General features: G+C 41.3%; 1 protein-coding gene across 2 annotated transcripts; it reads left to right on the top strand.

Annotated features, from left to right (window-relative positions):
• Positions 1-81: 81 nt before the first annotated feature.
• mst1 (macrophage stimulating 1) lies at positions 82-17,268 on the top strand. 2 transcript variants are annotated; one of them, XM_083972032.1, is made up of 18 exons: positions 82-343; positions 786-930; positions 2,962-3,077; positions 3,176-3,290; positions 5,327-5,463; positions 6,560-6,680; positions 6,774-6,892; positions 8,390-8,564; positions 9,358-9,488; positions 10,498-10,600; positions 11,305-11,441; positions 11,587-11,619; positions 11,733-11,847; positions 11,937-12,014; positions 14,780-14,926; positions 15,018-15,124; positions 15,425-15,610; positions 15,668-15,956. In XM_083972032.1, the coding sequence occupies exons 1-18, from the start codon at positions 295-297 to the stop codon at positions 15,721-15,723; spliced, it is 2,070 nt and encodes a 689-aa protein (XP_083828158.1). In that variant the 5' UTR covers positions 82-294; the 3' UTR covers positions 15,724-15,956. The 2 variants fall into 2 exon arrangements, with proteins under 2 accessions (XP_083828158.1, XP_083828157.1); XM_083972031.1 differs by lacking the exon at positions 15,668-15,956 and adding an exon at positions 16,974-17,268 and having other exon boundaries at positions 83-343; positions 15,425-15,564.
• The last annotated feature ends 461 nt before the right edge of the window (positions 17,269-17,729 follow it).

Here is a 17,729-nt window from a genome sequence, read left to right as displayed (position 1 = left end):
CACTCTTCATTAATGATTGATCCGTGTATTGATCGGCTGTGTTTTGGGGGATTAGGGCCTCTGTTTGAGTAAGAGCGCAGTGTTACCGTGTGGGAGGTTGTGTTTTAGTGCAGCTCTCTGTGTGGATTTTCCAACTCCTTTTCAGCATTTGGGGATTTTTTTCTGATTAGGCTTTAGGGTTTTAGAGAAAAACAAACCAAAACACACCAGTAACCACAGGGTCTCAGTGTGTGTGGTTCCACTGCTGCCCAGTATCAGACAAGAAGAGTCTTTATCTCCACCAGAGAACAAACCATGAAGCTGCTCCTGTCCTTTATTCTTCTGACAGTCGGACTGGCCACTGGTAAGAACTCTACTGGTCCCTGTTGTTCATTTTAAAAGGCTAAAAGTTAGATTTGTTATGAGGACAGGGATGTTTTAATCTGAATGTGTTTCATAGCACATTGAAGCTCATGGCTTTAGATACAAAAATAAAGAAATACCTCAAATAGCCTACAATATTATGTTATTTTTTGTTTAATTTTTTCTTTCTTTATAGGAATTAAAATCAGCTCAGTATAAATACATGCTCGTGATTGTTGTAGTAGCCTAGTATAGGCTATTACTACTACTGGTGGTGGTTGGTCTTTACACATGTTGCTCTTCTAAGCTGTGTCTGGTCTCAGCTGTTCTGCTCTCCTGGTCCAAAGGTTGTATGTGAGCAGGCTCATGCCCAAATGATGGAGTCGGTACAAGTTCAATTAGCACCTGTTGTAGATGGTTCTGGTTGTGTTGTGTGTGAACAGGGTCCCGCAGTCCTCTGAATGACTTCCAGCGCTCCGAGGGCAGAGAGCTGGTCCCTACCTCCTGGAACTCAGCACGAGTGTTGCTGTTCCAGGGCCTGACCCTGGACGACTGCGCCTCACGCTGCGCACAGTCACTGGACTGCAGGTATCCACATAAACCCCCCTCGACACATACAGCAGGTCCTGACCATCACTTACATTAAGACAAATATGTTTTGTATTACAAGTTTTGTCAAATTGGATTTTTAAATGAGACAATATCTAATTAAATATGTGCTAATTTCCATACATTTCCAGAACCGAAATCTGAACAATGGATAAATCCACTTTCAAAAGTCTTGTTTTATTTTGTTGACATATTAGAGTCAGAAGTTTTTACAGAGGGGATTTTAGATATCTCTTTTTATCACTCTGTAAATGAGAAAATACTGTCACCATGATATATCAACAATGCCCTCTGTAAAAACCTTCAGAATATAGTTTGGTGTCTGTAAGTGCTGCTGAAGTGGAGATTTCGGGCTCAGAGTCTGAGGAAAAACTAATTTTGAGAAAACGGCCTTTAAAGACTTGTACTGTAAAATCCCATAGATTATTCATGTAAATCATACTTGGTACGATTGGTTGCGGATATGGAGGAAATGTTTGGAGCCTACATAATTGTTCAGGAGAGAGAGGGCTTTACAGTGATACCTGACATGACATGGGTCAGACAACAGGCACAGCACAGCTGCTAACTTTTGGTGAATTGAGGATAAATCTACCGACAAAAGAGACAAAATGAAATAAAATAATTTTCTACTATTTCTTTTGACTTTTTTGAAAGAAGAAGGAAGAAAAAAATTGATCAGTGCCTGTAGTAAATGAACTTATCTGTTACCTACAATCTAGCTACACAAATAAAACTAACGTCTGTGTTGTCATAATGAGCTCATACTGAAGTTAATGTTATGTAATATTGATGATACTCAAAGTTCCTTCTTCACCCTGGATCCATCAGCTGGTAAAACAATCGCAGCTTGACAGTTGACATGTTGTAGCTGTGCCGGGGCTTTCACTCACGTCACATGATCTTCATCAGCAGATTAAGCTCGATTTTCTCATGAAAACCCTCATTTATCTGAGTGTTGTTTCAAAGTTCATTTCCATGAACCAGCTTCATCTCCTGAGGAAGATCAGCAGGAAGTTCTTGATGTTGTTAATGTTCCTAATAAACAGCTGTGATGCTGTTTTCTTCCAGATGTAATAATGATCGATGAGATGGGGACATCTTGATAAGGGGATTTCTTAAATTAAATGGCATCTCCAGTTTTTAACAATTCCGGTCTGTTGTCATATTAATTCCACCTGGTGTGAAAACATTGTGCTCACCAAAGTAATTTGCAGCCATCAGACGAACTCACTTCAATTAAGTCCAACTGGGCAAGAAATGCGAGCAGCCAGACGAAGAGGCGGGCTGTAAACAAACCAACAATTTAACAGAACTATCTGAAACACTTGACGCGATGGTAATGTGCGCCCAAACAATGTTGTTAATAATCCCTCACTGCAGAGGAAAACAGTATGGTTCTATGTAACCACCAACGACTCCTGAGTCACAATCTGTATAAATGCATGAAGTCCTCGGAGGCAGCAGACTAAAATGAAGGTTTGGAAAATAAAAAGTTAAAAGAAAAGAAACTGTTATCCTCCCGCTCTGAACCTGTCTCGCTCCACAGACTTAATTAATTCCACCTCCAGCTAAGAGCCGTCAGCCGTGACATGATTGATAAAAGAAGTGGAGCATCACAATAATGGAAACGTTATAACTATTTCAACTTCAATTTTAGCAACAACAGTTAATTAGTGATAACGCAGCCCTGTGGAATCACAACACATATTAGCACCCTGCCTTTCTTATTATGGCTCTTACAAGTTCAGTGGATCAAAGCTGAAACAGGGAGTCGCTCTGTCAGTTGTGATTGAGATCCAGACAGTCACATCTCAGGTATTAATGTAAGTCAATGTTATTATTACAGGTAATTTAAGTTATAATGAGGCTGAATTATCATCACAATCCTGAAATGTCTATATCTGAGGTAGAAAATGAAGCCATTAATAATAACCTAGAAACCAAGCCTGTAGCCTACATGTAAAACTCCATGACGATGTTTAACATGAATTTCTCCTCCACCACCAGAGCGTTCAACTACGAGACTCGTCCCACCGTCACCTGTAAGCACCTGCCCTGGGTGGGCGACGGCAGCAACGCAGAGGTGAAGAGAAACGTCAACTGTGACCTGTATGAGAAGAAGGGTGAGATTCATACGCACTCGTGCCCTGTCACTGCACTCAGATCAGTTTGGTGTGTCAGCATTGGGGTTGCTTTTCAACTGTCTGTTTTCATTGTGAAGTCTACGTCAGAAAGTGCATCGTGGGCAAAGGGGAAGACTACCGAGGCAAGGTTTTCACCACGAGGAGCGGCCTCACCTGTCAACAGTGGTGGTCCAAGTTCCCTCATGATCACAGGTGAGACACGTCCTCTAGATCTGCCTCTTTCACACTGTGAAGGCTGAGGCTTCAGGAGCTCAGAGTGCTGGTTGTAGGGATCGGCCGATGTGTTTTTTTCGGGGCCGATACTGATTATTAGTGATCAAGAAAACTGATATTTAAAACAGATATTCATTCACAGGAAAAATTAAGCTTTTGGTGTCAAAATTTAGAATAACACACCTGGGATTAGACTGAATACATGTTTTTTGTACACTGTGAAAATCTGTGATAAAAAGACCTTCAATTTTTTTGTAGAATAACACAAACTCCAACACAGATCTTGGTTCAGTGGGCAGGACATTGTTCCACAGCCAAGAGTGGGGACTTCAGGAAGAGAGACAGCTGCATTAGAGCCAAACAAGCGTGTTTTAAGACATTTATATTTTGGGTTTCAGCGAAAAAATGCTGAACATTGGCCGATATTATCGCCCATACCAATAATCGGTTCACCCCCTAGCTGATTCATCTTCAAATGTGTTTAAAGGTGTTCAAAGTCGCAACAGTTTGAGCACCTAGTCATCCAAGTGTGGGACTGTGAGCAGGTCAGAGAGAGTCAGCAGTAGTGAAGCTCATTTGGACAGAAATGATTCCTTTAATGTGAGTGATTATGAAGTTGCCTTTTTGTTTGGTTGCTGGAGGTTTCGTTCAGTGTTAACCTTCCTTTTGTGTTTTTAGGTTGTTAATGCACAAGAGTACCAAATAATTTTGTTTATTGCATCAAGCCTTTTTGACTCTCTATTTAAACAAAATAAAACAAACAAAAAAATGTTTTCACAAAATTTGAAAATGCTCTGGTTAAAATTCTGACATTTGTGGTGTTAAGGTCGGTTTTGACCTGGTTATAATGATAAAAACAATAATTAGAGTTAAAACTGAAACTGCAAAACCAACCTTTTCATGGATAAGGAAGCCTAATAATATAACGAAGAGATGAGAAACAAATGGAATGATAAATAATTGTTTTTTATGTGTTTTACAGCTGATTTAAGACCCAGGTCATAACTGACCCTAACATAAGAGATGGTAGCAGAAAGCTGACAAGAAGAAGGTTAATTGAAGTCAAGGGGTATACTGACAAAAAGCCCCAGGGGCCCACACCAAAAATATCAAAACCAACATTTTCATGGATAAGGAAGCCTAACAATGTAACCAAGAGATGAAAAACAAATTGGACGAAACATAATGTTTTTAGTGTGTTTTACAGCTGATTTAAAACACAAGAGATGGTAGCAGAAAGCTAACACAAAACGAAGGTTAAAGAGCTTTAGTTGAGGGTGTCATTTGGTTGACCATGTGGACATGAGCGCCCAGTGAGATAGGATTCAAACCTAACAGCAGAGCCAGTTCAGGGGGGGTGGGGGTGTGTGTGGCCGCTCCTTCAATGTACAAAGCCACTTCCCCTCTTGGACAGGGTCAAGTGAGGGCTGAATGTTGGAAACGTTCCCGAAGCCAGTAAAGCCTTCATCTCATGTGTTATTGCTGGCATAATGTATGGAAATATGGCTCGGGGGAGGATTGTGGGAATGACGTTTTGACATATCATTGGACCTGTGGCAGGACGAAAACATGTTACACTTTGAGCACTCAGCTAGAAACTAGGCCTCTGGGGTAATGACCTCTAATGAGGAAAATGTGTTAATATGAAGCCAGAGCGGAGGTGACCACGGAGGAAAAGCGGGTGGGAGACAAAGTTGCGGAGGTTTTTATAGCAAAAAGAAACAGGAGGTGTTGGAATGGACCTCAGTTCCAGGAGGTGAATTAAACAGTGGTCAGAGAAGTGCAGAGGTGCAGCTGTTAGGTCTAAGTTTATGTTAATTTGTCCAGTTGCTTCCTTGCCCGAGTCCAACAATGTTCATCTGAAGTGGATTTGAAACACTCACCTCAACCTTTCGCCCAGAGTCAAGTGTGTTGGAGCACAGAACCGCCACATCAGAAATAGGTGCTAATAACCCTCTGACTCCTCTGTATAATAACTGAACGACTCCATCACTCACTGTAAAACTCTGTCTCAGGTGGACTCCCACCGCTGCCAATGGCCTGGAGTTGAACTACTGCAGGAATCCAGATGGGGATCGGATCGGCCCCTGGTGCTACACTACGGATCCTGAGCGACGTTACGAGAGCTGCAACATCCCTCAGTGCAAAGATGGTACATGCTGCTTAAAGGGATAGTTCAACATTTTGGCAAATTGGCCCATTGCCATTATCCCTTTAGTCATAGCAGTAGGTTTGTTACCTTTGTTTGTCGGTGCAAGCTATTTTTGGAACGGCAGAGCAGAGCTGCGAGATGCTCAGAGCTACACTACGGAGGCTCATGGGATTTCTTGGTTTCCCTCATCAAACTCATCAAATAGCCTACACAATCCAACAAATCCAAAACTCTCTCGTGGACAAGTTGTGACCTGTAAATTCACCACGCTATGAGATAATAACGAAATAGAGTTATTTTAGAGGTAAATTCATGCAAAACCACTGATGCCCGTTGCCTTCAGGGACAGTTTTTCATCAAGCAGTCTCTGTATTTACCTCGAAAACAACTCTTGTCTCGTAACATTCTGTTATTATCTCATAGTGTGGTGAATGAGCAGGTCACAACTTGTCCACCAGAGCGTTTTGGAGTTGTTGGATTGTGTATTTGATGAGTTTGATGAGGGAAACCAAGAAATCCCATTAACCTCCGTAGCGTAGCTCTGAGTAGCCGTTCTAAAAACAGCTTGCACCGACAAATAAAGGTAACGAACCAACTGCTGTGACTATAGGGATTATGGCAATGGGCCAGTTTGCCAAAATGTTGAACTATGTGTGATGGCTCATACTTTATCTGTAGGCCCTGAAATGTCTCATTTCATAAGGGGTTTTCCACAGAATGTCTGTAATTAAGAGGAAGATTTGGATAATCTTCAGAGAGATACAGTTTTAAAAAGGAACAGGGATATAAATCAGTATTTACTCGAGTGCAGTTTATACAGGAAGACATCCTTAAAAATATTTTTGCATGTTCAGTTAACTTAATGTGCACTGACTAAAAAGATCGTTATTTTAGAAAAAGAAGGTTGTAATTAACAAGTGTGCCAATTAAACACAGTCTCCATTCCCCTGTAATTAGCAACAAATTACACATTAGTCTTCTCCGGGAACCTCATCAGTCCCTGTAGAGGAGATCATTTGGACCTGTAAAATGAAATGTTTCAGTTTCCTCCTCTCACACCTCTGACTCAACTCTGTCTTTGTGGTTTTGTTTGCAGAGGTGTGTATCACCTGTAATGGAGAGGACTACAGAGGGCAGGTGGACCACACTGTGAGTGGCAGAGAGTGTCAGAGATGGGACCAGCAGTACCCTCACCAGCACATCTACCAGCCTGAGAAGTACTTATACATTCACTAGATCAGCTTTGATGAATCAGATTAGACAGATGAAACTGATTGTATGATTGGCTCTCATGTGTTTTTCACATTCAGATATCCTGATAAGAGTTTAGATGACAACTACTGCCGCAACCCCGACGCCTCTCCGGTGCCCTGGTGTTACACCACAGACCCGGAGGTGGAGAGAGAGAACTGCGAGATCAGCAAGTGCAGTAAGACGATTTTGTTACAGTAGCACAATTAGAAATGTTGTTCATCAGATTAGAACTGGAACGAAGACAGAAATGTTTCTGTCTTCTCAAAAATGTGACGTTTTCCTGCTTGTCCTAATCGTCTCTGAGTGTAAATTGAACATCTTTTAACAGCTGGTCGGACAAAACAAGTTTCACTATTTGGTCACAGTTAATAGATCTAATGATTAATTGTTAGATGACGCATTGATGTTGTAGTGTACCGTAGCAGCGTAGAGGTTTGTTGGATTCAACCTTGTTTGTTTGTTTGCCCTGTTTGGTGTTAGTCATTAGTTGGGCTGGACTGAGTCGATTGCTGCCACATTAAGGAGACAAGGCTGAATTAGTTAGTCTCATCAAGTCTGTGTAATTAAATTTAAACAAATCACCTTTTCCTTGTTTGTGTAAATGAACTCCCAAATTGTGAGACATTTCAGAACTGGTCACACTTTATCTGCAATGTCCGCCCACAGAGAGTTTACAGATCGATGTAACACTTGACCTTTGTTTCTGATGTTCTGAACCTGGACTTGAATTGTTGAATATCAACCTGCTGAAATGTTGCAGCAGGTAAACAATCATAATATAGTTTTGCCCAAAGATTCAGTTTGATTTATGAAAATCAAACGATAAATGTTGCTAAAGAAGAAGATGTTTGTGATTAATACAAGCTCTTCTTGCTCCAACAGGATGTTTGACTGATTCAATGCTTTAATTTATTGGAAAATATTTATTTCCCTTTTAGCTTTTACTGTGATGATAGTTCATAACAGGCTAGTTCATTTAATTAATAATAATAATACATTTATGACAGAACTAAATATGTATTTTGTACTTGTTTGTTTTAATATAGAATTATATATCAATTAAAAAATAATTATTTTGCATGACACAACAAACAGACTGAACCTTCAACCTCGGTACATCTACATCAACTAAATAAATAAATAAACCAAACAGGGCATTAGTGTTTTCTCCAACATTACGACATGAGTTGTGCAAGATGAGAGCAGCAGAGAGCAGGGCAGCCTGAGACACAGCGCCATCCTGTGGTGCAGCCAGGCAAAGAAATCACTACACCACATAAACTCTGTTTCTCATCACAACATCAAAAATATAGAAAGAAAATACTGTATGTTGCTATTCTCAATAAAAGCATTACATCAAAAATCTCACTTTTAGACATTTTATAGGCTACACCTACATTTGACAATTGATACATTTTACTCTACAACACAGCAGAGTAGGCATTATGATCAGACAATGAAGGAGCTGTTAAATAGCTCTAAATGCACATATTCATTCTAACAGCATGGCCTGAGGTCAATCTGAGTTGGACAGAAACACCACACTCAGCAATATGAATCTTTAAAATGTATTAATGTTACATACGGTTCAGTATCCACACTTACCAACCACCAACTGTCTTATCCAAAGAAAACCTGTAACACTGATTTGTTTCCTCTTCCTCTTGCCCAGCTGAGGTTCGTGTAGAGAAGCGGCAGCGCTCCAGCTTCACCACCAACTGTTTCCGCGGCCGCGGGGAGGACTACCGCGGGAAAGTCAACGAGACTACATCGGGCATTCCCTGCCAGCGCTGGGATGCCCAGTATCCTCATGAGCATCCTTTCTACCCAAACACATATGAATGCAAGTAAGAATACACACAAACACAGCATGATGGAGGAGGGAAAAGAGGTTGAGTGTGTCTCTAATTAGCAGTGTTTTTCAACCTTGGGGTAATTCAAATGGGGTCGCCTGAAATGTCTAGTAATTGATAAAAAAAAAAAAAGAATAAAAATATTTTTTTAACTAATTATTATTCTTTTTTAAATTATGATTAAAAACACAACACACAATCTTAAACAACTGTATTCTATACTTTCACTTTCTCAAATTTGAATCGTGTTCAATCGTGCATCTTGATTGACGGGGTTGCCAGAAATTTGTGATGTCAAAATGGGGTCACAAGCCAAAAAAGGTTGTGAACCACTGCTCTACGGTGAGAAGTACTTTGAGGTCACTTCCTGCACTCACTGCCTGTTAGTTGAAAAGTGCTCTGTTTGTCTCACGCATGAATATTAATGTCAAGTTGTCATTGCAGTACATTTTTTCTTGTGATCTTATTTCTCTGCTGACAGTTGACAGTCAATGATAAATTAGTTAGTGGCTGCACATTACAAAGCACGTTGCTCTCTGAGTGGCAATATGGATGTGAAATGAATATTAACCTTACTCGTGATGCAGTGGTCATTCATCATACCAAAATCCATTAGGAGCTTTTCACTCATCCATTTTTAGTAGAAGACAACAAGAAATGTTGTTTTGATCTATTAAATCATAGGGGAGGAGGTCAGTATTGTGAGTCTATGTAGCAGGTCATTTAATGTATCTGTGATGAGCCAGTGGATGTTGTTTAGGCTGAGTGCATGTTTCACCTGATCCAGGGGTTTGGAGGAGAACTACTGCCGTAATCCTGACGGGTCGGAGGCTCCCTGGTGCTTCACGTCGGTGCCAGAGATGAGGACCGCTCTCTGCCTGCAGATCAAACGCTGTGCAGACGACATTGAAGCAGAAGGTAACAGCTCCTCACCTCAGATTTGTGAAAGAGCAGAGATGAATTCAGTGAAGCGCTGGTTACTGTCAACATCAGTGGATCCAGATGAGGCCATGTTAATATGGCCAGTCTATCAGTATAAGGGTGATTGTATAGACTAATATCACATGAGGACATGCAGGACAGCGGTAACCAGGACTAAAGAAATGTTTTGACAAGTCTTCATGTTTTATCATGTTAATTCACAGTCTATGTTTTTTGTTTTTATTGGTGTATTATTATTTAACAGAGACAGTGCTGATGTTTATTTGCCTTTTTGCTGGGAGTTAGATGCCCAGCCACCAGCTGATAGAAGTGTTTTATAGTTTGGACAGAGCCAGGCTATCTGTTTCTTAGGTTAACAGGCTGCTAGTTCTATTATTATATTTCACCACTGAATATGAGAACGGTGTCTGTCTTATTGTCTAACACCCACAAGAAAGCAGATACGTGCATTTCAAATTCTATTTAAATAAGTATAAGAAAAGCTATTATTCACCTGTAATCTCAATATGAGTCTGTAGAATTAAATTCCCCTCCCTATGTGTTGTTAGTTGAACCTATTATCCTTCATAATGACACAGCAATCATCAATGTTACAAATACAACTTTTAACTCTTTATTGGGGAGTTAATCACATTTGGTAACTAATTTTTGACAAATAAAATAAGTTATTCAAGTTAAGGCTAATTGCTTAAGTAGTTTTGCAATTTTATATAAATATCTTTTTCTGTGTGTTTTTTTTAAACATTTTTTATTTACACTTTTTGGATAGATTATTACCTTTGAAGGGTGGAGAACCATAAATGGTAAATTCACTGACCTTGATTTGCAGCGATTTTATTTTATTTATTTTATTTTATTTTTTTTATTAAAAAAGTTAATAAAATAAAATAAAAAATCCCCTAATACCAATAATGGTCAAGGGTTTAAATGTTGTAAAGGGTTTAATGACTGAATTCCACAACGTAACAGGTGCTCTTTTTTTCAGATTGTTACCATGAAAATGGAAGAAACTACAGAGGAATGGTCCGCAAAACCCGGAAGGGGATCACCTGCCAGAGATGGAACGTTAACACACCTCACCGCACCAGGTACACTGACCGTTAAACTCTGGCAGAGATGGAGGATTTTTTCTAACTAACAAGAAAATCCCAATCTGTCGACCTTTGGGGAGCGATGTTAAAGCTGTGTAGATGAGCAGTATAGAACCTAAACACTATGCTGTGTGTTCTTTCTAGAAAAGTGCCAAAATAAAGTACAGGCTACTGAAAACACAAGCAGTAGTGCAAACACTAATCTCTCACAATGCAATACTCAAAGGAAAAAGAGGAGATGCTCACAACTGGGAAACTGTTACACCTTTGTGAAAACATTAATAGTCTCTGTTAAATTCCACTCGGGAAGGTATTTTACTTGACTGAAATATTAGTTATAACACTTAGATATGTTTGCTTCTTTTGTGTTACTACCAGAATAACTCTAACTAACTGTAAAGATTTGATACAGTACATATTGTACATCAATGGTCTCCAACCTTTCTTTTTCGTACTGGTCTATGGGGGGTTGGAGACCTCTGCTGTACACTGTTAGTATGCAATATGAAATTGGGACAGTGCCTTCAGCTGCTTCAGTGGGCTGCCAACCAGGAGGCAACATCCTTTTCATTCACTTGTGTGAGTGTGAACAAACTGTTTCATGTGAAAAAAAGAGAGAAAAGATCGTTCTTCACTCCTCTGATTTGTGACATAGATTAGATGCTTAAATTAAATCACAAATGATTTGTGTGATATTCCAGGATAAACCCACGGACACATCCCGAGGCCAATCTGACGCAGAACTACTGCCGTAACCCAGATGGGGACCAGCATGGACCCTGGTGCTACACCACTGACCCCAAAACTGAGTTTGACTACTGTGCCATCAAACAGTGTGGTACAGACACAGAGCTCAGCTCCCATTGTCTATCTGATTATTTTTTAACTTGGTGTCATGCACTGTGTGGTGAACATTCATCCAGAGCTTCTGTTTGCTGGCAGGCAATTTAACGATTCATCTGTTTCTTGATGTTTTCAAACAGCTGGAGAGAAAGTGTCGCTGACTGAATCAGTAGGTTAGTTTCTCAATGAACATGAAGTCAGATTTTCAAGTTGACAACATGCGTCCCTGTGTATCTTCACGGTAATATTTGATATTTTTCTTCTTCATGCCCTTTTGTGAACACAGAGAAGGTTGAGTTCAGTGAGTGTGGAAAGAGAGAGGACCGCGCTCAGAGGTCGAGGCTGCGGATCGTGGGTGGGGTTCCTGGAAACTCTCCGTGGACGGTGAGCCTCAGAGACAGGTGAGTCTGAGAGCCAGCGCGGTGTTCGCTTCTCAACAGGTGAAATACACCGGGCTGTTCTGTGTGTGACCTCTGACCTCTGTGTGCAGGAAAGGAAACCATTTCTGCGGAGGATCCCTGGTTAACTCCAGATGGGTGATCAGCACCAAGCAGTGTTTCTCCTCTTGGTAAACTTTTTATTTATTTGAAGGTTTTCGGAGGCACAACCCATCAGCAGGGCGCATCAGCAGGGTCATTTAAATTCATGAGCTGCCTGTTGCAAGCAGCCAAAATCCACCAGGGCGCAGACAGAATAAGCAGAACACATTCCCAAAACACACGCTGAGGCGCAAAACAAGATTTAACATAAAAATGTAAGTGACGTTGTTCACATTTTTTTTATTTATTCACCACCAACAAGATGATAAAAACATATCCACACTAAGGATGTTGTGGCCTCTGCTGCTATGATTTGAACCTTTTTTGTCATGCTAGCATCACCACTCTGAGCAGGCTAATGCTAAACTTCTTCTTCGAACTTGTGCATATTATGATTTGATGATGCTTATATATATATATATATATATTTTTTATATATATTTTTCATTTTAGACATTACAATAAATTCATTCATTCATTCATATCAACAATTATAGATTAATCTAATATGAAATGTATCATTTATCATAGGTGTCCCACAAGATGAAAAAGATTTTAAAAAAACACTCTCTTAAAGGGATACTTCACCCAAAATCGATAATTCACCAATTTTCTACTCACCGTCAGGCCAAGGACCCTGGACCCTTCCACACTACAAAATTACAGACCCATTTCCAAGCTCCCATTTGTCTCCAAGCTGCTAGAAAAAGTGGTAGCCAATCAACTCTCCACCTATCTAGCAGCAAATAACATCGGAGACAAATTTCAATCTGGATTTCGAAAAAATCACTCCACGGAGACAGCACTGCTCAGAGTGACAAATGACATCATGATGTCCTCAGATGCAGGCAAATGCTCTGTGTTAGTCCTGTTAGACTTAAGCGCCGCATTTGACACTGTGGATCACCACATTCTCATTGACAGACTTAGGGACTGGGTGGGTGTAACAGGCACCGCCCTAGCCTGGTTCACCTCTTACCTCAGTGACAGGTGGTTTTCAGTGGCTGTAGGCCCGCACAAGTCAGACCCCACCCCCCTTCACTGTGGTGTACCCCAAGGCTCCGTTCTGGCCCCTCTCCTATTCGCCCTCTACCTGCTCCCCCTCAGTCATATCATCAGAAAGTTTCCAGGCATCTCCCATCACTGCTATGCTGATGACATCCAGCTCCATTTCTCATTCAAACCTGAAAACCTACAGAGCCTCAGCATCCTCAGTGATTGCCTGGCAGCTATTGAGGGCTGGTTGGCCAATAACCTCCTGCAGTTAAACACCACAAAAACAGAGGTCCTAATCATCGCATCTGACAGTGTTACAGCCAAAGTACAAGAACATCTGGGTCCCCTCAAAAACCACATCCATACCGACATCAGGAACCTCGGGGTGCAATTCGACCAATCCATGCAACTAGACAAACATGTAAAATCACTAACCAGAAACTGCTTTTTCCATCTGAGAAACATCTCCAAACTCCGCTCCATAGTATCTCACCCGGAATTAGAAATGGCAATTCACGCCTTCATCTCATCTAGACTGGACTACTGTAACTCTTTATTCACCTGCCTTAATCAGTCATCCATCGACCGCCTTCAACTCATTCAAAACGCAGCAGCCAGACTTCTCACCCGGTCAAAAAAGTCCTGTCACATCACTCCCATACTCGCCTCACTGCACTGGTTACCAATATCCTTCAGAATTCAATTTAAGGTTTTACTGCTCACTTACAAAGCTTTCCATGGCCAAGCCCCCAGCTACATCTGTGACCTCATTCACCATCACACCCCCAGTCGTTCCCTCAGATCAGCAGACCAGGGCCTCCTGTCAGTCCCTCGGACCCGTCTGAAAACCAAGGGGGACCGGTCCTTTGGGGCAGTGGCCCCGAAGATGTGGAACTTGCTCCCACTGGAGATGAGATTTGCCCAGTCGGCAGACTGTTTCAAAGGTCAACTGAAGACTTTTCTGTTTAAAAGGGCTTTTGGGTGCTAGATACAGTGGGATGTGACTCTCCTCTCATTTAACACTGTTTTTGCCTCGACCCCCTCGGGTCGATCAAGTGCCACTTGATGTTCTCATATGTTGTTACCTGTACTATTACTATGTAATATGCACAGTACTTTCTTTATTTTATTGCATATTGTGATGTAGTGTATGATGGTTTTATCTATGATGTGAAGCACTCTGTGTATTCGTACTGAGAAGGGTGCTATACAAATAAAGTACTTACTTACTTACTTACTTAAGGAAGGGTTTAGAGAAGAGAGTTATCAAAACACTTTAGGAGTTCCAGGGGGGGTCTGGCTGGCAACGGATGTTCATATAATGGCGGCGGATAGAGCTCAGTTGTTTTTTTTCTAAGTGTATTTTTTGGGCTTTTTATTGCCTTTAATTGACAGCACAGTAGAGAGACGCACAGGAAATGGAGAAGCAGAGAGGGGGAATGACATCTCTTAACCCCACCCAGTGCTCACTTTTGAATCGTCCAAAACACACACTATGAAACATCCAAATACCTCCATACAGCTCGTTCGTACGGACCCAAGTGTTCTGAAGCTACAACATGAAAAAGTTGTTCAGAATAAATGAATTTGATCTCTGTTTTGTTGTCTTGTTGTAGCAGTAGCTCCCAGTGGCTCTGTTGATGTTTGTGCACATGCGCGAGATTGTGCAAAAATGTTCATCTTCAGCTTGGTCATTTGCATGGCAGTAGACTAACATACAATTAACTACAACTATATAACTACAATGGATGAACGTAGCATTTATATTTCCATGTTATTTGTCTGTGTGTGTCGACAGCTACGTGGATCTGCCCGGATACTCGGCCATGATGGGAACACTGTTTCGGGATCCGCAGGAAGGAGAGCCTACCGTCCAGACCATCCCTCTCACCAAGATCGTCTGTGGGCCCTCGGAGTCTCAGCTGGTCATGCTACAACTGGAATCGTGTGTACTGTTGAAGTGTCCACCTCAGCGCACACGCAGACACTCACACACACACCAATAATCTCCCTCTGACTCCCTCTTCTTTCTGTAGACCTGCCCAGTTTAATGAGCGTGTCTCTCAGATCTGCCTCCCCCCTGAGCGCTACATTGTAGCTGAGGGGACGACCTGTGAGATCGCAGGATGGGGCGACACGAGAGGCAAGTATAATCCATTAGGGATGATAACTTGACACTGAATTGACTACACGCTGCGCTCGGTGCAACTACAATATGCTCCTGTTGCAGTGATTCATAATAGACTCCTTGGGACAAGCGTCTTGTTTCTGCCCTTGGAAGTAATGTTGCATCTAAAAGAGAAGGCTATTCAGACCGTTGAGCAACAGATGGTGTTGCTATTTCCAGAACCGTTCAACATCTGTCCACCTTCCTTTTCTTTTCCTCCATCTCTCTGAACACGACAGCTGCTAACTCATTTCTGCTACTCTCTATTTTTTCAAGGGACTGGAGATGAGACTGTCCTCAACGTGGCCCACATACCAGTTCTCAGTAACAGGGAATGCAACAAATACTTCAGAGGTCGTGTCCGTGAGAATGAGATGTGCACGAGCTCTTTCCAGGGCGGAGTAGGTGCCTGTGAGGTAGGTGTCCACGCAAAAATGTCCAGCGTCAACGCTTTAACTGTTGGTTTTTGAGTGAGATTTCTAGTTTTCATTTGGAGCCGCAGCTGACTTTGAAGATTAGATTTTGACATTTTGCCTTCAGTAGATTGTGAGACAGTTGAGAGGATGCAGACGTGATACTGAGGACCAACCAGAGATGTTGTTGTCATGGTACCTTATCTTAACCACTTGGTCACTGGGATACCTCAATATTCAGCCTTTTCTTTGGTCATTACTACACTGTGCAACTAAAGGAATAGTTTCTTCCGTTCTTGTACTTGACTTTTAAAGGGATAGTTCAACATTTTAGCAAATTGCCCCATTGCCATAATCCCTATAGTCATAGCAGTAGGTTTGTTACCTTTAATTGTCGGTGCAAGCTATTTTTAGAACGGCGGAGCAGAGCCGCGAGCTGCTCAGAGCTACGCTACAGAGGCTAATGGGATTTCTTGGTTTCCCTCATCAAAATCATCAAATACACAATCCAACAACTCCAAAACGCTCTTGTGGACAAGTTGTGACCTGCACATTCACCACGCTATGAGATAATAACGGAACATTACGAGACAGAGTTGGTTTCGAGGCGAATGCAGAGACTGCTTGCTGAAAAACAGCCTCCGACAGAAACACACATCAGCAGTTTTGCATGAATTTACTTTAAACTCAGAACTTTAAGCTCAGAATTCTGACTTTTTTCCACAGAATTCTGATCTTAAAGAACTCACTTTTTTCCCCACAGCGGCCCTAATCCTCTACGGTAAATAAAGGCTCAAAAAGCCCAAAAATATACTTAAAAAAAATATATATATATATGCAGGACTTTGTCTTTTTCTGATCTTTATGGTTAATCCATTATGAAAATGTAAGTTTAAAGATGTCTGTTTGTGGTATAAGGGGGGGGTTATGTGCCTTTGAGCTTTAGCCGTGCTGTTAGGTGGGCTGTGTTGACGTTGGACAGAAGCAGGCTAAATGTTTGCCCATCCGTCCAGGCTTTATGCGAAGCTAAGATAACGTGCTGTTGACTGTAGCTTCATGTTTACTGTACAGGCGTGAGTGTTCCTGAGCTTCATCAACCTCTCCGCAAGCAAGCGTATGCACATTTCACAAAACGTCAAACTCTTCGATGAATGGCCAGAGAGAGTGTTTAAGAGTTCAAATACTGATTGTGAAGGAAAAACTTTATGACCTTGATGATGAAAATCACTTAAAGCAAAGAGCGTAGCCTACAGCTATTTATACGTTCCTGCAATTCAAACAAATTTGCCATTTGGGTAATGGAGGTGGATTGGACGAGATGTGACTGCAAGATGTTTCCAACCTCAGCAGTGACAGTCAGTCATAACAGAGACAAATAATGACTCCAGAGTGTTGTTCCTGTGTGTCTGCAGAGAGACTACGGCGGCCCGTTGGCGTGTCAGAACAGGGACTGCTGGGTACTCGAGGGTGTGATCATCCCCATGAGGCGCTGTGGACACCCCGGACAGCCCAACATCTTCATCCGCGTCTCCGTCTACGTGGACTGGATCAAGAAGGTCATGGAGATGGCTTAGAGACGGATACCGCCATCCGACAAGGGACTGATCAGATCCATTTTCAGACTCCTCTGGAGCAGTTATTCAGTTTGACCATTTGCATTTTTGTTCTTCTCACACGTTTCTTTTACAATTAAAAACACAAACAATACATCAAAGTGTATAGACACATTTTATTACATCAGATTGTATCATTATGAACTTTATCATTGTTGTTTCGTGAAGAGTTTCTGCAGGTACATGTGCTTCTTCACGGAGAAATAGTTGATTCTTTCAGAGTAATCAACGTTAGATGCACCAGTAGAGTTATTAAGATTCACAAACTGTTGCACCAGACAGAATAAGAAAAAAAAAACATTTGCATTCTCAGATCATAATCATGTACCCTGAGGTGCCAAATAAAGAGCCATGCAGAGATTATTTAGCATAAAATGTTTCTAACGTTACTTAAACTTAACTTTACATTCAACACCCTGTGTGTAGTATTTATAAGCAGAATAAAAGCATTTAATATACTATTTTTCACACACTACATTGTAGTTGCAAGCACTTTTAAGCATTTATTTTACATAATTGCAGCTATTATCAGAGGACACATTTTCTATTATTATA

The sequence above is a fragment of the Trachurus trachurus genome, assembly GCF_905171665.1.
Source record: "Trachurus trachurus genome assembly, chromosome: 5".
Taxonomy (NCBI): domain Eukaryota; kingdom Metazoa; phylum Chordata; class Actinopteri; order Carangiformes; family Carangidae; genus Trachurus; species Trachurus trachurus.
Note: the sequence above shows the minus strand (reverse complement) of the source record. Positions and strands in the feature narration are given on the sequence as shown.

Excerpts from the sequence above, each read along its gene's own strand:
- mst1 (XM_083972031.1), top strand. The coding sequence starts at position 295 with ATGAAGCTGCTCCTGTCCTTTATTCTTCTGACAGTCGGACTGGCCACT. Across the intron at positions 931-2,961 it reads GCACAGTCACTGGACTGCAG|AGCGTTCAACTACGAGACTC; the intron begins GTATCCACATAA and ends CTCCACCACCAG. Across the intron at positions 6,893-8,389 it reads CTGCGAGATCAGCAAGTGCA|CTGAGGTTCGTGTAGAGAAG; the intron begins GTAAGACGATTT and ends CCTCTTGCCCAG.